Here is a 23,471-nt window from a genome sequence, read left to right on the forward strand (position 1 = left end):
GCTGATCAAAAACAGCTGGTTGGCATTTACGCAAATCACAAAATTGAATTTGATGGTTTGGAAGTTAAAAATTACAAAATGCGACTAATTAAACTTGTAAGAAGTAAGTAGTTATTTGTTTAATCAATAAACTGTGGCAGGATACCACTTTGTAATGAGTTTTCGAACGTTTTAAATTTTACACTTTTGAATGTAAACAAAAGTTATATCAGCTGTTCGTCTAACTTGCAAGTTTCTGCAAATTTTCTGTTCGCGTACTATTTTGGATATTTCTCTCTTGTGAGCGAACAGATGACATTTCGCCGGAATTTGGCAGTTGGTTGGTTTCTGTTGGAGATTTTAAACGAACGCACCTATTGTTTTGTGGGCTGCTTTAAAAATTTGTTATGGAAAAGTTTGCGATTTGTTGCAATGGAATAAATATACCGAAAAATTTTGTTGCAACTTTAAATTGTTGTATGTGTTATGAGCTTGCTTTTGTTATATACTTATCTACATAATTACAATTTTTTTTGTTAACTATAATTATTATACTGAGCATGAATTATGAATTTCGTGATACATTTGTATGTATGTGCTTATGTATGTACGTATTTTAAAGTTAAATAATAGTCAAATTTGTTTGTGCGCTTCTTGTAGGCTCATTTACGGCTCAACTATGCCAGTTAGGTGACACACTTCGAAACAAACATGTATGTATGTATGTATATAGTTAATTGTATTTGACACTGATTCCCATGGTCTCCGTGGGATTTATATATTATTTTCTTGCAGTGCGCTGACTTTGTTACTGCATCTTCCTGCAATCTGATTTTGGTGATGGGAAATTTATGTCAAAGGTACTGGAATTTATACCATTGTTTCAAAGTTGTCAACCTGCATGTGTTTAGGCACAAATCTGTTTATGTATATGGGGTGTTCCATACCAAAACGGACGGGGTTCACACTGCATGTGTTTGATTTGTTTCAAATCTTTAGGGTTGATGCATAAACATAATAATAAATAAATATGAAATTTTGAGCTTGATTAATACACTTTTAAGAATTTTACAACACAAAAATAAAAGTAAATCGATTTAATAGTTTTCCAAATATCTCGAGAACGGGGCGGGGAAAAAATTTGAAAAAATCACATATATTTACACAATTCTCTATGAAAAAATATATGAAAAATTTAATTTTTCTTGAAAAACTTTTCACATACCATTTTGTTATAAAAAAAAAAATAGTTTTTGGAAAAAAATTTTTTTAAAATTTGTTTTCATAGAGAACTTTCATGTGTGTATGTGTGATTTTTTTAATTTTTTCCTCGCCCCGTTCTCGAATTATTTGGAAAACTATTAAATCGATTTTTTTTTTGTTTTGTGCTGTAAAGTTTTTAAAAATGTATTAATCAAGCTCAAATTTTATATTTATTTATTATTATGTTTATGCATCAACCCTAAAAATGTGAAACAAATCAAACACATGAAGTGTGAAACCCGTCCGTTTTAGTATGGAACGTCCCATATATTCTATATTCTATATTTATGCATATGTATATATATGTATTTGTATGCGACAGTTGCATATGAGTTTCAGTTGTTACAATCAAATTTATTCATCTTATGCTTTTTGCCTCTCAAGTATTGCATAACCTAGGCATGTGGTAGTTTATGGGTTAATTATGACTTCAGTGATAGTTTAAATTGAAATCCTCTTTTCGAAATATACATACAATTATGTACAAGTGTATGAATATTTTGAAAATTGCCACAAACTACAAATAGTTTCGTTATTTCCTGGCCTAAAGATCGCACGATTGGGCATTTGCCCAAATTTGGTGCAAATCGTATCCCAAACGTGGGAATGCACAAATATTTTTTTTTATCCCAATCACGAAAAATAATTGGTTCAAATTTTTTAATATAAGTTCGCTGTATTGTACCATTCGTGGGACTACAAAAAAATCGTCGTAAAATTATTATAATAATAATTCCAATTAAAAACAGGCTGTATAAAGAAAACCAGCCAATTTTGATCTCTTGTTAAATGAATTATTCTCTCATAACCGTTTTCTAACTGATGTGAGAAATAAAACACCGATTTGAAAACAAATTCGAGTCAATACACTTTTCAATTTCGGAGCGTATTGAAATTTGGTTTATGCATAGGTTTTGGTCAAAGCGCTTTATGTGTCGTTATAAAAAAGGTAATATAGACTCGCATTCGTTTTCAAATCCGTTTTATATTTCTCACATCGCACACTGGGACGAATCGCTTCATATGCATTTGACAGATTTCAATGAAACTTAGTATTTAGGGGTTTTAAAGACCACTTATTACGAAATTAATATTACATTTTCCAAATTCAAAATAGCGGATGCAATATGGGGGACGGTTTTTTAAATTTAATTCTTAATTATGGATTGTAGAGAATCCTGGAGTCACTAACGGTCACGGTTTTAATATTAAATTTTCAAAATTTATGTAAATTGATATAAGTTCACATAATATATGTACGTTTTATATTTTATTTTTTATTTAAATACTTACCGTCTTAAAAATTATCGTTATCTTCATCAAACTTCTAATTACATCTAAAATTCTAAAAATCGTGAATTCCCCTAATACAATTCCACTATGGAAATGTTTTATTTGCATTTCACTACCTTAAAAAAGATACTCGTCCAAATAATTTTTAATAGGGATGTGCCGGATAACCGGATTCCGGATACCATGTAAAAAATAACTGCTGTCCTTAATACATTTCGCAATATGAATTGCATTTTTTTGTGAACGAGCGACAAAAGAACACTCAACTCGGGTAAAACTTCGTTTTAGCTATTTAAGCAATTCTGTTGGTATCTGGCAAGAAACATGTAACTTGTTTAATGGGATTTAGATACAAAAACCGAAACAAAAATTTCCCTAACCACTTTTTTCCACTCAACAACATTACCCATCAGGTCGCATAGTTTTTAACCGACCTGGCTGAACTCGGATAAATATGTTGTTACTTTGAGTGTATTTCGTTATTTTAGCGAGTGTTCTTTTGTAGCTCGGTTGCAAAAGAATGTACCTTCGAACCTATCAAACGAAAAAAAAAACACTAAAAGTATTCAATTTTCGTTAACAATATATTTTAAAAATATCAAGGACTTAAATAATTGGNCATTTTAGCGAGTGTTCTTTTGTAGCTCGGTTGCAAAAGAATGTACATTCGAACCTATTGAACGAAAAAAAAAACACTAAAAGTATTAAATTTTCGTTAACAATATATTTTAAAAATATCAAGGACTTAAATAATTGGAAGAGATATAAAACATTACACACATATTTTAGGTACACAGTAACATGAAATTGCGACAAGAAAGCCATACATATGAAGATCTGACAACGCTTACGTACTTACATACATAAATAGAAACTAATTTACAATCGATTTTGTTTATATGAGCATTTTGTGACAAATATGATTATGTAGTATGTTTAACTTCATTAGAGGCGAAGAAATGGCAACTCTGAGTTCTTTTGTAGGCACTCATATAAACTTAAAAATTTAAAATTGAAATGCACTTGAAGCTAAGACAAAGATGGAAAGTGCTGCTGGATATCCAAAAATACTTACGTAGATGTCTAAATGTTCCAGCATTGAAAATAGTACGTTGCAATTTCTTCGGAAATTCCAAAAAATTTCACACGACTTAGAAATTGCCTCTGCTCGCGGGGCTGCTCTAACATGCACTAGCCTATTTTCGGTACTTGTATCCACCATCGGAGGAGTAGCCTTGAGGAATTGTTTCTGGCACAGACATCGGAGCGCTGTAGGATGATGGTGGTCCAGCAGCCGGATATCCACCACCATTGTCACCATTACCGCCATTGCCGTTATAGCCGCCGTTGCCACCTTTACCGCCATTGCCTCCATTACCGCCATTGCCGTTATAGCCGCCGTTGCCTCCATTACTACCATTGCCGTTGTAGCCACCATTGCCTCCATTGCCGCCATTGCCATTATAGCCGCCGTTGCCGCCATTGCTAGGAGCACCGTAACTGGTGGCAGGCGGCGCAGGCGCATCGTAGGAAGATGCTGGGGCCGGAGCGTCGTATGAAGATGAAGGCGCAGAAGGCGGCGCACCATAAGAAGACGCAGGCGGTGATGGTGCACTATATCCGGTTGGAACGCCATACGATGTTGAGGGGGGTGCTGGTTTTGAAGGAGCAAACGGCTTTGAGTTAGATGTAGATGGCGGTAAATACGAGTTGGATGGTGGCGCTGGTGCACCATAGCTGGTGGATGGTGGAGCGCCATAACTAGATGACGGCGGTGCTGGTGGTGCACCGTAGCTGGCTTTAGGCGGGGATGGTGGGGCGCCGTAGCTGGAAGCTGGAGGTGATGGCGGCGCACCATAGCTAGGCGATGGAGGAGCACCATAGCTCGAAGATGGTGGTGATGGTGGAGCGCCGTAGCTGGGCGAAGGGGGAGCGCCATAGCTGGATTTTGGTGGCGATGGAGGAGGACCATAGCTGGCTTTCGGAGCTGATGGAGGTGGGCCGTAACTTTGTGCTGGTGGCGCACCATAGCTGGCTTTTGGAGGAGGACCATAGCTGGCTTTGGGTGGAGACGGAGGCGCGCCGTAGCTTGGTGCTGGTGGCGCACCATAGCTTGCTTTGGGTGGTGATGGAGGTGGACCGTAGCTCGGTGCTGGTGGCGCCCCATAGCTGGCTTTCGGTGGTGATGGAGGAGGACCATAGCTGGCTTTGGGTGGTGACGGAGGCGCACCGTAGCTTGGTGCTGGTGGCGCACCATAGCTTGCTTTGGGTGGGGATGGAGGCGGACCATAGCTCGGTGCTGGTGGCGCACCATAACTGGCTTTGGGTGGTGATGGAGGTGGACCATAGCTGGATTTGGGTGGCGGGCCATAGTTCGGTGCTGGTGGCGCCCCATAGCTGGCTTTGGGTGGTGATGGTGGAGCACCATAGCTGCCCTTGGGTGGTGATGGAGGAGCTCCATAGCTGGGTGATGGAGGCGCTCCATAACTTGGCGACGGAGGTGCTCCATAGCTGGCTTTGGGTGGAGATGGAGGTGGGCCATAGCTTGGTGCTGGTGGTGCACCATAACTCGCTTTGGGTGGTGATGGTGGTGCTCCGTAACTAGAAGCTGGGGGAGCGCCATAGCTTGCCTTCGGTGGTGATGGTGGGGCGCCGTAGCTAGGTGCTGGAGGAGCGCCATAGCTGGCTTTAGGTGGCGATGGTGGGGCGCCGTAGCTGGATGCAGGCGGTGAAGGAGGAGCGCCATAGTCAGATGAAGGAGGAGCGCCATAGCTAGACGCCGGTGGTGACGGAGGAGCGCCATAGCTAGACGCTGGTGGTGATGGAGGAGCGCCATAGCTGGAAGCTGGTGGTGAATTAGGAGGACCGTAGCTGGGCTTTGGAGGACCATAGAATGCTACGGGTGCTTGTGGCACCGAGTAAGTTGAAGCCGGCACCTTAGCAGGACGTCGGGGTTTCTTCGGAGGTCCATAACTGGAACTTGGCTTACTAGGTGGAGCGCCATAGCTGGATGCTGGAGGCGCGCCGTAACCTGTACTTGGCGGACCCTGCGGACTCGCGTATGGACCATCTGCAGGAGCGCTTGGTGCATAACCATTTTGTGGCGTCGCTGGTCCGGAAGCTGGTGGTAAATAAGAGCTAGCTGGTGGACTGTAACCATTCGAGGGTGGAGGCACATAGCCGTTGCTCGGTGGAGGCTCAGCGCGGACAAAACTGTGTGCAACGCATATCAGCTGCAAATGAGAAAGAGTATAAACAAAAGTGAGCCTCAAAAGAGTGGTTTTAATAGGAGAATAAGTATGTAGATTCCGAAGTTTCGCGTGTGGTATGTGTGTACATACATATGTACGTGTACATGTGAATGCGTTTGTTAACTTACCGCAACTGCTGTCGCTGTCGCGTGGGAAAGCTTCATATTGGCAACGGTTGATTAGTGAAATAGCTTAAGTGGTGACTTTTATGACCTGTAAAAATGATGAAAATAAATAAATTAAATTTTGCAAGAAATATTTGTGAAAAAAATAAATAAATTCTACAGTTAAATATGTTCGTGTGAATTTGTGCAGTTTGAAAATTATATAATACCAATCTATGTCCAGTATGAAGACACGTACGCTCACCTCGGTAGCTGATGGCATGCAATATGGTGAATATACAAGCCTACATACATACATATGTGTATGTATGTATGCATTTAGAGCACACATGGAATGCACTCGTCATTGTGCTTTAAAACTGTGGCAAAATTTTTTACACAGACTCAAAGACTGTAACGAGCTAAAACATCGTGCATTGCGCGCATGCGCATATAACTAAATTTGTTTAGTTATCATTACTTACATACATACGACTGCAGTACTAGCAATTAAATGCATGAAAACATCTGTACATACTCCATACATACATATATGGCACATTTCCCCATTATAAATGGTAAAAATTTAGCAGAAAAGGTATGAAGGCACACGTAACAAAGCGGGATTTTCCGTTTAAACCCAACAATAGTTATGTACATACGTATATGTACACTCCTCGTCATTTGAATAGCGCGCCCTTTAAATCCCTAGTATTTACAGTTTTCCTTTTGTTTATTTAATATGACTTATTTTTTTATGAAAGTCTGGCATATTCTACGGCCAATCCGATTTTAAAATTTTATACACATTAAAAAAAATGCACTCCTTTGCGCCGGCGTAATGACCCGCAGTGAAAAAGTTAATAATATTTTTAGACAAATTTCGAGTACACAGTTTCGTAGCCCATGCTTTTTTAGTAGCCCGTTCAGTTTCACTATAACAAAGGCATGCTATCGTATGCGAAGACGCGCAACGCGAGCTCGCGGTAGACCTCAACTCGTAGACTCGTCACGTAAAAACACATTTTCCGGATTATGACATACGTGAACGTACTCTTTGTCCCATTCAGCTCATACTGCCTGACGTATCACGTAATTTTCTTTCGTATCGTTTTCGATCCGTGAACGGATGTTACGATTCGAGCCCAAAGCAGCAACCTACAAAAGCGCTAAGAAAGCACTGGGGGCGGAGATACAGATGAGTAAACGGAACTGCAGGAAAGCGTTATGCGACGAATTGGAATGTGATGCCTCCGGCTAGGGATACAAACTAGTCATGAAAAAGTTCCATACACCATCGTAAACGATGGATGAGGTCCGAGTTAAGAATATAGTGGATGCACTATTTCCCACACACCCACTAAGAGCAGATACAGTGTTCGTCGGGGAGCAAGCCGAGGCACCACTGTTTTCGGCAGACGAGCTGAAGTTAGCCCTGCGAAGCATGAAAGCCCACAAGCCTCCAGGCCCCGATGGCATACCAGCGGAGGCAATCAGGTTAGCAGCTAGAATGAGTCCTGGCCCGGGTCTTCCCAAGCCAATGGAAGAAGGCTAGGCTAGTGCGTATACCCAAGAGCAAAGAGGACCCAAACTCTCCTTCATCGTTCCGGCCACTCAGCATGCTAGACACAGTAGGAAAGATGATGGAGAGTCTGTTCAAAATACACTTGACGTCAGCCATAGAAAACGGGGGAGGCCTTTCACCACGACAACATGGCTGCAGGAAGGGACACTCAACTATAGGAGCAATTAGCGAAGTAGTTGAGGCGGTACATAAAACCGAAGAAGCCTGCCACCAGGAGCGACCTATAATGCTGCATCTGAAGACATGCAGAATTACGGTGCTAGATGCGGGATTCTTGCGCGGGCGGTGGGAGTTTGGGTTTTAGTGGGTAGACCAACACGCTTCGGTGGGAGTCCTACGCTCGGGGAATGTAGTATGGAGACTAGCGCGCCGGCCAGTGAATAAAGCATTTCCTTCTCCTACGAACAAAAAAATAAAAATATTAATAATAATAATAATAATAGCGGGTTTACATGCAGAATATGCTTAGAATAAGGAAGCTTAAATAAACAAAAAGAAAACTGTAAATACTAAGTATTAAAAGGGTGCGCTATTCAAATGGCGTGGAGTATATGTATGTATATCAAGCGCAGTGCATTTTAACGAAGTAACAAATTATGGTAAATCACGTGACATCCTTGCGAGCTGTAATCGAAGATTTATAGGGATCATCTGTTGATACCAGCATTAATATTATTTATATAATAGTTAAATGATTGCATGCAGCAAATAACTAGTATATATGTACATTAGACTGCATCACTCCTCATACAAAAAAAAATCGGTACTATTTTTCCATTGGAATTATAAAATCTATATTTCGGAAAAATATTAAGATTTAGAGGTGTCATTGAAAAGGTATTTTCTCACCTTTTTTATTTCTTTGCCAATAAACTAATTCAAAGGATGGAAGAGAAAGGTAGGATGAACGAACGTCATTCAAAGTTGAATTAAGATCACGATCCAGAAAATAAAGGTCGCGCCATTCGCGGACCGCTAACCCTCTCTTCGTCGATTTGACAGCATCCACCCAATCGCAGACGTCATAATATACTTTTGTTTACATTCAATGTTGCCAACTTGATGCTTTTCGCACCAAATTTAGTGGGTATTCAAAACGCTAAAATTTTTGAGTTTTGTGCTTGGTGCGTTTTTGGTGCTTTTGTTTTTAGTTTGAAGACATCAAATTAGAAAATCTTAAAAAAAATGGAAGCATAATTTATAGCAATCGTAAGTGTGCTAAGCAGTTTTACAAAAATTTTAATAAAATCATGGCACAGTGGCAATCATAAGCGACAACGAAATATGTGCAGCACCTTCAATCATGCCAGAAGAAATCGACCGTTGTGCAAGAAACATTGATTTTTATTAATTTGAATCGGCATCCTTACAATAAAATAATGTAAAAATTGTGTGCTTTTTCAAATTCAAAACTTGGCAATACTGCCTTTTGTTCGATGCTTCCTCTTTTTCTTGTCGAGTTCGTCTTGCTCTCTCATTCTGGTATATTTTGACGTCACTGCCAGTTGCTCTCAGCTTGATGGCCGCAATCTTGTGTTCTATCAGAAATAAAAACAGTGTGAAAATACCTTTCTACTGAGATCCCATTAGTCTAAATCAGAACATTTTTGGCCCAGTTATTCAAGTTTTTCGTAAACCAATCTTTGAAAAAAGTAAAAAAACAGCATCAAAAATCTCAATCTTACGATTCCGTTGAAAAGATTTTTAAATATTTTAATGCAGATTTTTTAAGCTTAATCTAGTTTGTCATCTGAGGGGACTTTTTTCAAAACGTTCTTTAAGAAACTATTTTTATTCATAAAAAACGTCATTTTTGGAGGTATTTTCAAATCGGTCCAGCTCGCTTAAATCTTAATATTTTTCCGAAATATTTTGGTGGACGTCTTAAAATATAATAAATAAAAAAAGTTGCAGGTTTTCCACTGGAGTTATAAAATGTATTATATTTTATGACTTCCGCGAAAATATATCCGGAAAAATATTAAGATTTAAGTGAGTTAGAACGATTTGAAAATACTTAAAAAAAATCTCATTATTTTGATCAGGTGATACAATTTTTAAACTTTTTTATGCTGATATTTTAAGCTTAAATTATAAGACCTTTTTTAAAACTAATTACATATATAAAAACTCGATTTATAAATATTAGTTATTCTGAAATATTTTGGTGGAAGTCTTAAAATATAATATTTTTTACATTTCCGATGGAAAAACAGTACCCATTTTTTATTTTTTTTTTGTATGGACAGTGAAGCACCCTAATGTATAAAAGTTTGTAGTTCATTTTAAAGCATTGCACTTCTATATGTATTATTAACTGGTATAATCTGATGCGAATGCTGAATAGTTCGTATTAGGGATGTTACGAATGTGGAATTTTAGACATCCGCAGATGCGAATGCGGTTGCGGTCGCGAATGCGGATGTCAAACATTTTTGAGAAACAATTAAACTAAGTTATTTAGGTAAATAAAAAATGGAAAAGCTAGTAATTTTTAATTATGTTTATTTTATTTAGTACTTGAATTTAAAAATTGGGGCATTATATTTAATAAAAAGTAATGAGAATTGCATCGGTGCTGGAAATGTCGGATGTATCCTCCTGACTTTCCTGACCTGTAGCGTCATCAGTGTTTTTTGATTTTAGTTTTGGTAGTTTATTTTTAATACTTTTTTCCTCGACTGGTTTGAACAATTTGTCCTTATAGCGAACTAAATAGGTGGATATGGAAAATAATTTATTATTTTCCATGAATGAAAATTTTGAACAAGAATTCTGTTTTCAAAGTCGTGGCTGTCAGCCGAATCGGAGCAGAATACTGTTATTTTTTAAAAACGCACCCCGTTTTTTTTTATAAGCATTTGAATCTCAGATAGTTACGCAATTCTTACCTTATTAAAGGTCAGAAGGAGATTACTCTTTGACTTGAAATAGCGAAGAAGGGACAGTTTTACCACAGAAGTTTTTAGCGAAGAATCCAATGTATATGCCTACGAAAAAAATATTGCCCGACAAGTAAACAAAATTACTGTTCTTTAAATTTTTGCTAAATCTAAATGCCATTTCTTGTCGATGTTTTCGACATCGATGTTTTTAAATCTGATATATCAACATCGGAAATATCGATGTTTTTTCTGCCGATATTGCAACCCTACAAGCGCTGCCGAACTGAACTGCGCNTCCACGAAGAGCCCCATTTCTTGTCGATGTTTATCGATGTTTCTTGTCGATGTTTTCGACATCGATGTTTTTTAATCTAAAATATATCAACATCGAAAATATCGATGTTTTTCTGCCGATATTGCAACCCTACAAGCGCTGCCGAACTGAACTGCGCAGGTACAGTATACAGTATTCGAAGCTAACATAATTATCTTTTATGAACCGACTTCTCACAAAAAGGAGAAGGTTATTTATCAATTCCTTGGAATAATTTTATTTTTATTTTTTATGTATGTTACCGCATAATTCTTTTTTCCTCGGAAAGGTGGTACCTTAAGGGTGGTCCCATATTAATTTGGTTTACATGCGATCTTTATATCATGAAGAAATTTACGATAATCTTAAATTTTTATATGAGCATTGAAGTCGGTTTTGTTTTTTGNTTCTTATTTTTAATTTTTATGTATGTTACCGCATAATTCTTTTTTCATCGGAAAGGTGGTACCTTAAGGGTGGTCCCATATTAATTTGGTTTACATCCGATCTTTATATCATGAAGAAATTTACGATAATCTTAAATTTTTTTATGAGCATTGAAGTCGGTTTTGTTTTTTGCTTAAAAATTACTTGTAAATAAATTTGAATAAAATATACTTGTATAAAATATACTTCTATTGAAATAGAATATTTAATATTCAGGCAGTGTTTCGATGACGAAAACTAGTTAACAAAGAATATAAAAGTGATTTAATTTTGCTTAAATTTTTCATTGAACCCGGACAACCCAGCACATTTGAATTAAATAAAATCTTCAATGTCAAATTTAGCTCTGCGTTAATACAACAACCATATTTGCGACAAACACTAATAAGCTCATTTAATTCGACTAAGGTTATTTAAATATATTACCAGTTATACTTGTATTGTTCAATTATAATAATTGTATTTTATTATAATCCGAATCTAAAGTGATCCTTGATCTTTTTTAACAGTTATGAAATTTCGCTTCTCTTATGCGAATTGGCTGGTTTACTTTTTTAATAAAAAATAATATAAATATAGAAAATTGAAACNAAATAAATTTGAATAAAATATACTTCTATTGAAATAGAATATTTAATATTCAGGCAGTGTTTCGATGACGAAAACTAGTTAACAAAGAATATAAAAGTGATTTCATTTTGCTTAAATTTTTCATTGAACCCGGACAACCCAGCACATTTGAATTAAATAAAATCTTCATTGTCAAATTTAGCTCTGCGTTAATACAACAACCATATTTGCGACAAACACTAATAAGCTCATTTAATTCGACTAAGGTTATTTAAATATATTACCAGTTATACTTGTATTGTTCAATTATAATAATTGTATTTTATTATAATCCGAATCTAAAGTGATCCTTGATCTTTTTTAACAGTTATGAAATTTCGCTTCTCTTATGCGAATTGGCTGGTTTACTTTTTTAATAAAAAATAATATAAATATAGAAAATTGAAACTAATAATACACACGGTTTTTTTTTTTATTACACATTCGTACTTCAAGATGCCGGCTAAAAATAAATATATGTACATACATACATAAAAAAAGAGTTTGTGTAATACAAACATACATATGTATACATATGTATGTGGACTTTTATATCAACTTACGTTTATGATTATGTCTCATACACATTTTTAATTTTATGTGAGTTTGAGTTTTTATACGTTTGTATTTAGGTACATATGAACATATGTATTCCTGCACACACGTTAGGTTGGGTTACGGAAAAAATTGGAAATTTTAATATTGTGAGTATTTGGACGCCACAAGACTTTTCGCCTTAGCCACGTTCTCAAAACAGCCAGATCATTTATACACACATATTTCTTCCAGACTGTCCTCGATCGGTTACCTCAATGTTCTGAATGTTCTGTTTTACTTATAAGCGATAGATACTTTCATCGAAAACTCGGCTGCTAACAGCGCAATCGGATTGCGTTGCTTTGGGCTTTAAACATATTGCTAGCTGAAATTAAAGCGATGCCTATTGAAATTGACAACACCCTGCCGAAGACTTGGGTTCACCACAAATCCCGCACAAAATTCACAAGGAAGGGTCCAATTCTTGACGAGCTTAAGGGTCTTCACGTACGCGCCAAAGATGGAAAAAGCCTGCTGTGCAAGGCTTTTCGTTGAGCAATATAATCTAAAGGCCTTGCACCCTCTAATACCTCTGTTAGCTCTCAACTTGTGGATGACTATAGGAGAGGACTGGCCTTATGTCGTCTTCTTTTCTACAAAAAATGTTGCCTTCTCATTGCGATCTCCTTACTGTTTTAGCGAAGCGGACAATGAGAAGGTATACTTTTCGGTAGAAAAGAAAACGTCATTAGTTTCTGAACAATACGAAATAACCCTTATATGGGTCCCGGGATATAAGGACATTTACGGAAGCGAGATAGCGCACGTACCAGCGAAATGTGAGTGACACTCCGCACTGAATATGTCGTACGTGGGGGACATGGGTGCCCCGCTCACGGAGATCAAGGTTAGAACTGCCGACAGTTCAGGGTGTCCTATGACTCATTTCAAAGCAGGGCTCTTTTGGGAAAGAGTAAAACAAACCTTTAAACTTACGGTAGTCTGCCCAGAGCACTGACCCATTGGGGTGCATGCCGAAAGAATGGATTTACCCTTCAATAGGTTCAGTCGCAGCCGCGAGAACCCGGGCCTCAANGCATTTCAAAGCAGGGCTCTTTTGGGAAAGAGTAAAACAAACCTTTAAACTTACGGTAGTCTGCACAGAGCACTGACCCATTGGGGTGCATGCCGAAAGAATTGATTTACCCTTCAATAGGTTCAGTCGCAGCCGCGAGAACCCGGGCCTCAAAGCAGAAAGTCGAAGACGTTCTGAGTGAGTTTCTAGCGTTTACAAGGATTAGGCTAAATACACTCGGCAAATCATTCCAACAGAACATTTTAGAGTCTAGCTGCCTCTCTCTGTATGACATACTGAAATTTATTAAAGCCGGCAGATGGCTATAGATTGCACGAGTTGTGGTATCAAAATGGCAAAACTTGATAATTGTTTGTGCATCCACGATGACCGAACTCAATTATTTTAGTTTTTGTTTGAGTTTGTTAAAAAAAATACGAATTACTCTCATGGATGCAATTCCGAACAGACAAAGGATTGAGCCAGATCCTGATGCCAAAGCAATGGACGAAAAGGTCTTCGGACCAAATGGCCCGGAGGCAACCTTGGGAGTCTGGACGTTGAATTGGCCTATTTGATCTATGTTCCTAATGGCGAAGGCGCACAGATACCCACAGACGAAGAGGAAGATCACCTACTCTTGCTTTAACCTGAGAAAGGCTTACAAAGATATTCCTCAAGCAATAACTACAAGGATCCGGGTTATTAATGAGTTACTGGAAATCTTTATAAGCACAAAATTCAACGCTTTTAGCTATGTAGGTAGCCAATACATCTCGATGGTAGGCAGCCTTAAAATTTACAGAGAAATGGTAGCGTAAAGGGGTATGTCGATAAGCCCTTCATCAAAAGAAGGAAGGAGATTAAGTTGTCGCTTGACGCAGCGAAGTATCTAGGGATAACAGTAGACAAAAGGCTCAACTGGAACTATCTCATAGCTGTTATCAACTAGGATACTAAGTAATTTTAAGCTTGTTCAAAGACTTCATGGTAAAACATGTTGGATATGCTCCAAACTAGTCGATTGTCACGTATCCAGTACTTCTCTGGACGCCAAAGTAAAGGATATTAGTTCTGGTTCTATCCTAGGAAGTTGCAAAAATTTGTCTGGATAGCCATTACAGGAATCATGCGCATCTGCCCAACAGAAGCACTGCGAATAATCCCAGGTATACCAGCTCTAGCCGTACTAATTGACAATGAGACTTGCTGGAGAACTTTCATACTCAGCAACATAGCGAGCATAAGGAGTGGATATATTCAATCATAATAGGTGGTTTCAACAAGGCCGAGAAGGTAATATTTTCTAAATAGTACAGGTACTTGTAGAAAATTATTCACAACGATTAGTAGGGGCTCCTAAGTAACGTTTAAGAACATATCCAAGCTCGAGGATGGCAATATTGCTTCCGGTGTAATTGGGCCTTAATATGTTCCAAAGAAGTTCACCAATCGGTATATATCAAATTATATTTCGGGCGGAAATATTTGCCATTGATGTTTGCACCCTCGAATTCGTCCTCAGAAAGAAAAAACGTGGCCAATATAATGCCAGATAGTCAGGTAGCCTTGTCTCTTTCTAAAATAAATTAATGTTGGTGGCAACTGTAAAGCGCAATCGAATCAATTAAGCACATAAACCGGGTAACTCTTTGGTGGGTATCGTGATAAAAGTGTTTTAATAGCAACGAAACGGCCAAGACGGGGAATACATTGCATACCAAGCTCAAGGTTTGCAGAGACAGTAGCGAATAAGCTGGCGACAAAACACCAAGGTAAGGCTCGATGAGATCGTGGCGCATATAGAAAAATCGCTATTCTTAAAGGTATACAGTCTTGCAGAATTCTGGATATAGAGGGTGGCGCGTTCGACAACATTTTGCCCTCATCGGTCGCGTCAGCGCTTATCAAAGGTAGCTGCTGAGATGCAAGTTGTTCAGGCTGATCTGGTGGCCTTAGAAGTAGTTGGACATGCCAGTCGCTCTGCAACAGACTTTCTTCTTTTCAGAAACAGGCATAAGATGGAACAACAAGAAATCTGCAACATGACAAAACTCATGTGGCCGAAACATGAAAAATTCGAGGGAGCTCGTTATGCTGAGCAGAGGAGAAATCTCTTTGGCTACGTGTCTGTTGACCGGTCACATGACTCTAGGGAGGCACGTGGAGAGACTCAGGGTGCCGTTCAATAACGAGGAGGGGCTTGTATAAGTAAGGCAGCTATTATGTGAATGCCGTGCACTGGGAAGGAGTAGACTCATGTTCAATGGTTCTAGAAGATATAAAGTTATGATAATTTCTCAAATTTGTCAACTTCACATACTGGTTTGTATACATAGGTGGGGTTGTGTACGATGGTGGGTTTAATAGCGCGTCAGAATGGGTGCTTGCACGCCAGTACCAAAAAAGTATGCGATAAGGTCAAACGTACGGCCCAACGTATCCTAAATGGTCCACTAACTTTCTGTTGTACTACAAAAGGATTCAAGGCAGATCTCATATGTAATGCCAAAGGTAAAAAGGTAATCTAAGAAATCTATAACTACCTCAAGAAGATCGCCTGAGGACTGCAAGTTAGGACACCACCTTGGAAATATAGGACTTTTTGCAGAGACAGTTTACAGTTCCTGTGGTGTGGTGGAGGAAGCCTCAGAATACATATTTTCTACCGCCTACTTATTATCGGTCAAAGGCTCTTAAACTTGTGGGAGCGGTTATCGTCTCTGTACAGTATCTGGAAGATGACAACCTCTTAGGGCGCTCGGGTTAAATACAATGACTGCTATATCGATCACATGTTATATGTATGATGATGTTTAACTGTGAGGTAGTGATAACCAGACATTGAACAACAGGCCAACAGTGCTTAACTTTATAAACGGCTTAAAATCATAGAAATACGGGAACGTCGATCTGGCTTAACGGCGCAGTTGATCTTGTTGTGCCTGGACAGACGGTAGTAATGCGGATTTACGAGCCGCGAGGTCGTAGGTTCCAGTCCCATAGCCAGTAGGATATTCATTTAATTTTTTTTAGTCATTCATTTATAACTTATGTATTTTTTACGTTGTTTTTAGTAAAATTAAGCTAAAAATATTTAAATTACCTTATGATAAAATAAGAAAAGTTAAATAAAATAAAAAAATTCGGAAATAAAATTAAGTAAAATTAAATATATAAATAAAAAATAAATAAAAATAAAAGAAATAATAAAAACAAATTTTTTTTGGTAATCGCTCCAACTGAGGATCGAACTCGGGACCTGCACTACTCGGCTACCGCCGAAAGCAACCGGCCGCTTTGGGAGCGTAGAACACGAAGAAAATGCAAAACTAGCATGGACCTTGTCGTCGGTAATGCAGTCAAAGTATTAATTCAAATAAGTTCTTATTCAATTTAAATTGGATTCCTATCTGAATTAGTATGGTGACTGCATTCCCGATGAAAAGGTATATGTCCTTGCTAGATTTGCATATTTTCTGTATTCTACGCTCTCTGAGTTTTGGTCAGTGTTGTCATCGTATATTCCCTTGATCTGAGTTAAGTTTGGGAATTAGGTCTAGGACTTAGTTAGGGATAAGTGCAGTTAATTCCCGAAATGATTCCGAATTGAATGCGAGGAAGCTGGACATACTTATGCAGATAAACTAGCACACAAATGCGCATAATAATTTCGCCCTGACAGATGGCAGTAATGGGGATAAACGAGCCGCAAGGTCGTGGGTTTGATTCCCACGGTCAGTAGAATTTTCATTTATGTATTTCGTTTTCATTCTGTTTTTTATAAGTTCTATATTTTTTTTAACGTTGCTTGCAGTTAGTTGTTGTTGACTTTTTAATAAAATTCAACTCTAAAAATTTAAATTAACTTAAAATAAACATATGAAAATAAAATAAAGTAAAATTAAATATATAAATCAAATAAAAAAAAAAATAATAATAAAATTAAATTATTTTCGCTCTAACCCAGGATTGAACCTGGCAGCTGGAAGCTTCTAGCATGCAAATCTCACCACTCGGCTGAGAGTTGAGAGCTACAAGCCTGCAGCTGCCGGGTTCGATACTCGGTTGTAGCGATTGAGAAAATTTTTTTGTTTTTATTATTTATTTTATATTTTTTTATTTTATTTTATTTATATATTTAATTTTACTTTATTTTATTTTCATTTGCTTTATTTTATATCACATTTCTTTTTTTACTATTAGTTAATTTTAATTTTTAGAGATGAATTTTGTTAAAAATTCAACAACAACTAACTGAAAGTAACGTAAAAAAAATGTAGAACTTATAAAAAAAAAAATGAAAAAGAAATAAAAAAAGTATACTGGCCGTGGGACTCGAACCCACGACCTTGCGGCTGGTTTATTCGCATTACTGCCGGCTGTAAGGGTAAAATTTTAATTTGCATTTATGCTTATTAATTCAAATTAATTTTCTCCGTCTGTCTACCATATAAGCGAGTCTGTTTGCCATCCGTATTAACGAGTTGATCCGAATCAATGCCTCTGTCTGTCTACGCTTTCAGATAGGATTGCAATTATTTAGGGTTAGCACAATAGATCTGTGTATAAAGGTCACAGCCAGGGACAGAAAATAACGGTTAAATACCAAGATTTTTATTTTTAGATCAATGCAAAATCAAAATTCCTTTACTTTTATTTTTCGGTCGTTAAATTTTATTTTTTATATTTTTCGGTAAAATATAATCGTCATTGTGGATATTTTTCCGATCGTTTGATATGATATGATCATAAGGTATAGGATCATAAGTATTGGATAAATGTGATCGGAAAAATAAAATTTTAATGGATATATTATAAAGAGGATAACTGTTAGTTATACCTGGGCGCAGCGCTATTATTCCCTCAAATTATATCTTTTTTTTTTGGTAAGGTGACCGAGCCGGTATAATGTATATACATATGTTTATTTTTTGCCACATATGCGTCCATATAACAATAAAGTTTTGCACCACTTCTTCTACACGAAGTTCAAAGAAATATGTATGAAGGAAGATGAAACCGTAACAAAAAAAACACTCCAAATGGCATCATTACGCAAATAGACGAGTACGAGAGTCCGCTGCGAATGCTGTGTGGCGGCCGCCATATCTACGCACGGACGCCAGACGTGTACGCGATTTCGCAAACGGCTAGCGCGTGATTAGCCGCGGGCGCATGCGCAATGCATTAAATTACAAACTGCAATTGAAAATTTGCATATGCGCGTGCGCACATTTGCTACTATCTACTTAATGGAATAATGACGATGTTGATGCTTGAAAAATCAATATGGAATTCTTTGGCATCACAGAAATGCGAATAGAATTAAATTGAATAAAAGCTAACAAAGTATCTAATTGATTGCAAGCGGTTGTAAGGAAAACTTTTGAAAATAATGTTGTTTTTTTTTTTGTTTTGTATTTGCAGGAAACTGCGCTCAATGGTTTGCAAAAGCCGCACATTAACTTCAATTCTTCAACCAAATTTGGCTTTAAGGGCATTTGCGGTTTTAGCCAGCCAGCCACCCATGTTATCACCGCCAACCGCACAGCTTGCTGCATTGCCACTGAATTTGTTATGTAAAATATTAGTAACTTTGAATTGAAAAATTAACACCGCTCTGCACCCATACGCATAACCAACGCTACCCTCATTTTATTTGGAATTCTACGCAACTTGTCGCATCTGCGTTGACATTACAGCGGATGTAACAACTCTGCCCCTGGCTGTGGCTGTGGCTGTGGCGGTGGCGGTGGCGGTCTCTAATGCGGGTCTCGTCGCTAATGTTGGCAAATCCACCAACTAAAAAGTCTGTCAGCACACAAACGCTCAATTACTCTGTCGCTTACCCGACTCCGCTAGCCAGCCTAGCCTGGTCGAGATCGCAACGCAAACTTTGACTATCAAAAAAAAAAAAAAAAAATTATGCAAAGCAGCGTTTTATGTGGCACAGATACCCATATCGCGGGGCGCATAGCCGCATAGCAAAGCTCATCGGTGGCTGCGGCGCTGGTGGGGTTGCAGCGCTGAATGACAAGTGCGGTTGTCGGCTGCTGCTATGCCTGCTGCTGACTGCTGGCAAAGTTCGTTGAATGCATTTTTGCGGCGCTCGCCAACTTCATTGTGTTATGCGCTTTTCCTTTTTTTTACTTTTCCATGCGCTGTTGTTGGTTGTTGTTGGTGGTGTTATTTGCGCCGCTTTTGCTTGCGCATATTTTCTTTTTAAACGCATTTTATGCTTTAAAAATGCTAAAGCAACAAAACAACACAAATATAAATTATGAAATAAAATAAAAAGAAAAACTCTACGAAACTGGCGAAAATTAAATGTGTCTTCCTTATGCTTGGCGCTAGTTGTTGGTGCCGACGGTTGCTGTGGTTGTTGCTATTGTTGTCGTTTCTAGTGACAACAACTGCAGTTGTAAGTGATTTTTTTTTTGTTTTTATGTTTTACTTCATTATTTTCGATTTTCAATGTTATTCGTTAAGCTCATTTGCCGCTGTGAGCGCCGCCGCCGCCGCCACTATTGCTGTTGCATGCCACACCACACAAAATCGCTCATCAGCTGTCTATACTTGCATATGGAATTAGTTGCATAATTTGACGTTAATTTAATGTTGTCATTGCATTAGTGTCCCTTTAGAAAAGTAATTTTAATGTTTTCATTTTTACGAGCAAACTTTCCAAAAGATGTCAGCATTTGCAACTGAATACTTGGTGGCTGGAAATTAGGGGCTGCTCAAATGGTGCACATTTCAAAGGCGTTCAATGAAGATAAAGTAGGAGAAACTGTGTTGTACATATCTAATTACTTAAGTGGCAAATGGGATATTCCATAAAACAAAGTCTGACAATGGGCCATTGAAAATTTTGAACGTTTCACTTTAAAAAAATATTAGACAAAATAAGGCGCCAATTCGGTTGCACTTTTTTTTTTATTGGCGTTGTCATTTAGAATACTCTAAAAAGAAGAATCGATGCCAATACTAATATTTGCAAAAAAGTATCGATACTCCAAGTATTTTTAAGGCAAACACGACAATTAAACAAAAAAACACATTGATTTGCCTTTATGACCTCTTCCTATTTGTAAATTGAATAGACATCGCCTTTAATAGCTGAAAACCCGACCTAAAAGGATTTCTAAAGAAGTTTTTAAAATAAACTTGCTATAAGTTTAATTCTACAAGCGTAAAATAAATGTTTATATCAAAAATCGTATTTGAAGTTTTTAAAAGCAAATATTTTATAAATTAATTTACTTTGAAAATTAAATGCAAATTTAGGAAACGGGAGACAAAGGTGGTTAAGCCCCTTCTCTAAAGGAAAGTTAAGCTCGCTTTCATAAAAACTTTCTTGGAAAATGTGCTGGATTTCGAATTTACAAGGAAGGTAGAATACATTGTTTAACGAAGGCTCCATTAAGTTATCGAATCGAAGACCACCCTCGTACCCCTTCAGTGTCGAGAGGTGAGGCAAGAAATTCGTTTCCAATTATTTTTTAACCCAGCCAAATGGTGAAATGACCGCTACCTCTTCCTGTATGTTGCGTAAAAGTTTCATAGCTGTACCAATTACCAGGACAAAATATATATTAATTTTTACTATGGGAGTAAATATACATATGTATACCAAATTCAAAAGTTTGAAGCTGTTTTTCTCGCGTTTCATTTATACGACATTCATATTTGCTATCGAACTAAGTTTTCGAGCGTTCGCCACAATGTTTACTGGGTATTTTTTAAACATTTTTATGGTAATTGAAAGAACGAAATTTTTTATGCAATTTTCAGAAATCCTTTTACTTAAAAAAGTTTTTAACACCTCGACACTTTTTGGTTTTCGCGATAATTACTCAGTACTTGTCAAAAAGTATCGAGAACTCGGTACTGATGAAAAGAATCGATACTATGCACCCGGTATTCGTATCGTTCTATCACTACTTTCGAGTCGATCTACGCCTCTATATACTGCTGGCTGCCGTGCCTCTCCGAGGTTCTGCTAATTGCTTCTGCTTCAACGTTGTTGAAAGCGCCCTTAACATCTAAGAAGATGGCTAGCATATATTTCCTGAATTTCAGTGACCTTTCGATAGTACCCACAACTTCGTGTAGAGTGGTATCGACCGATCTACCCTTGAAATGGGCATGCTGCGCTATTTCCATTTAGTAGATGCAAGTAATCTCCCTTATGAATAAGTCAATAAGTCTGTCAAATGTTTTTAGTATAAACGATGGGAGTGTTATTGTTACAAATATGAATCTCTTCATTTTAGACTTTAATTGAAGTTTAATATACATAATGTAAGCCCTATCTAATTAACCCTTCCAAGACCAAGTCAAAAAGGTTTTTCAAAAAGTTATTCTTTTCATTAGGAAATTGTGTAATTTTTTAGTAGTTTTATAGTTTCTATTCTTCAAACGTGCTTAATAAAGCTATTTTCACCAAGAAATTAAAAAAAAATAATAATAAGAATATCAAAAAAAAATTTTTTTTTTGAGAATGCGATGTTGGTAGAAAAAATAGTTTTCTAAGAAAGTTTTTTTTTAAGAAAAAATAATTTTTATGAAAAAATATAATTTATGAAAAAACTGGTTATTAGGAAAGAAATATTTTTGCCCAATGTAAAAAAAAATTCCAAATAGAAAACAAAATTTTTTTGGGGAAAAACATTATTACTGTGGTAAAATTGGGGAACTTGGGGAGAATTATTTTTGGGAATTAAATAATAATAAAAAAATAAAAATGTAAGCGTAGTTTTTAGGGAAAAAAAATATTTTTAGGGGAAACACTTTTTTTTAGATGTTATAGGAAACAGTTTTTCTTCAGAAAAAATTGTCTATCAAGAAATTTGCCTTTATGAATGAAAAAAAAACACAATAATATTTGGGCAATCAAAAATTTGTCCTTATTGCATGCTTCAAAAAAAGTATTTTTACGATAAAAATGTAATGAGAAAAAAAATGTTGAGGGAAAAAGTTGTTTTTGTAGATTTTATAGGAAAAAGTTTGCCCGTATGTATGGAAAAATAGTTTTTGTGTAATTTTTTTTTTTGGAAAAAAAATTATTTGCTAAACATTATTTAATGGGGGAAAATTATAGATATATTGAAAAAATGTTCGGATAAAAAGTTAGGAAGGTTCAGTTGAACTTAATGCAATTTTTGGAGGGGTTAATGTCTTCCAATCAAGTTTTTAGCAACCTCGTGATGCGCTACAGGCTTGAAACTTTAAACTTAATGCTGAACCCCATGACAATGCAATATGACTGATGAATTAATACGCTAGATGGCGCAGAGGTCGAGATATTTGAAACCCTCGCATCTATAGGCCGATATGGTTCAGAGTTGGAATGTACATATATTACATACATGAAAGGAATAACTCCATAAAAAATGTTGCCCGATAGATGGCGCAGTAGTCCAGATATTTGGAAAATCCGTATTTATGGTCCGAATTGCGCAGAATTATGGCATGTTACAAAAATCAAATTTTACAGGAAAGTGTCTTCTTGTATTTTTCTCTGCTTTGGCTAGCACCATCAATACCAAAGTTTAGATTTGCTGAGATAATTGAGAAATATAACTAAACGCAAGATGTTTTCGCATAAAAGTCTCTACGTTCTAATTTCTTAGCACATGTGATACTTTCGCCCCCCAAAAAAAATGCATTGTCACGTACGATAAAATTTACAGTAAATTTTTGGAGTTGCTATTGAAATTTAAGCCGTTTGTTTCTCTTTCCATGCGATTTACGGTATTATTTTTTTTCTGCTAAAACGACCAACAATTTTTGAGTTATAGAGCTGGAAAGACACATTGTAATACTAATTTACATCAAATCTCTTTTAAATAGAAATTTATTGTCTTATATTAAAAATTAACTTATAACAAATACTGAAAAGCTATACAATTTTTTATTTCAAGAACTACTTTTAAATTTAGTAAAATTTCGACTTAAAAGAGATATGATGTAAATTTGTCTTTCCAGCTCTATATCTACAGTGACCGACCATTCATATCAATTTTGGGGCAGGACAGTACCGATTATGAGGAAATATTTTTTAAAAGTCCGGACGTAGAGTTTTAGATTTTTTGTTGCGGAGGGTGCTGTGTAGTTTCTTTCAT

The 23,471-nt window shown here is 37.0% G+C and overlaps 1 protein-coding gene across 1 annotated transcript; it reads right to left on the reverse strand.

Moving 5' to 3' along the window:
• Positions 1-3,708: 3,708 nt before the first annotated feature.
• Positions 3,709-5,950, reverse strand: Muc91C (Mucin 91C). The gene is made up of 2 exons (XM_017629956.1): positions 5,915-5,950; positions 3,709-5,768 (listed from the first exon to the last, which is right to left on the reverse strand). Exons 1-2 carry the CDS (start codon positions 5,948-5,950, stop codon positions 3,732-3,734), a joined length of 2,073 nt encoding a protein of 690 aa, XP_017485445.1. The 3' UTR covers positions 3,709-3,731.
• Between the last annotated feature and the right edge of the window lie 17,521 nt (positions 5,951-23,471).

The sequence above is a fragment of the Rhagoletis zephyria genome, unplaced genomic scaffold (genome assembly GCF_001687245.7).
Source record: "Rhagoletis zephyria isolate East Lansing unplaced genomic scaffold, Rhagoletis_zephyria_1.1 Rzeph_scaffold_07232, whole genome shotgun sequence".
In the NCBI taxonomy this organism is placed as follows: domain Eukaryota; kingdom Metazoa; phylum Arthropoda; class Insecta; order Diptera; family Tephritidae; genus Rhagoletis; species Rhagoletis zephyria.

Bases quoted from the DNA above. Each gene is read 5' to 3' on its own strand.
- Muc91C (XM_017629956.1), bottom strand. From the start codon at position 5,950: ATGAAGCTTTCCCACGCGACAGCGACAGCAGTTGCG. The intron at 5,769-5,914 runs GTAAGTTAACAA...TCTCATTTGCAG, and splicing joins CGACAGCGACAGCAGTTGCG to CTGATATGCGTTGCACACAG.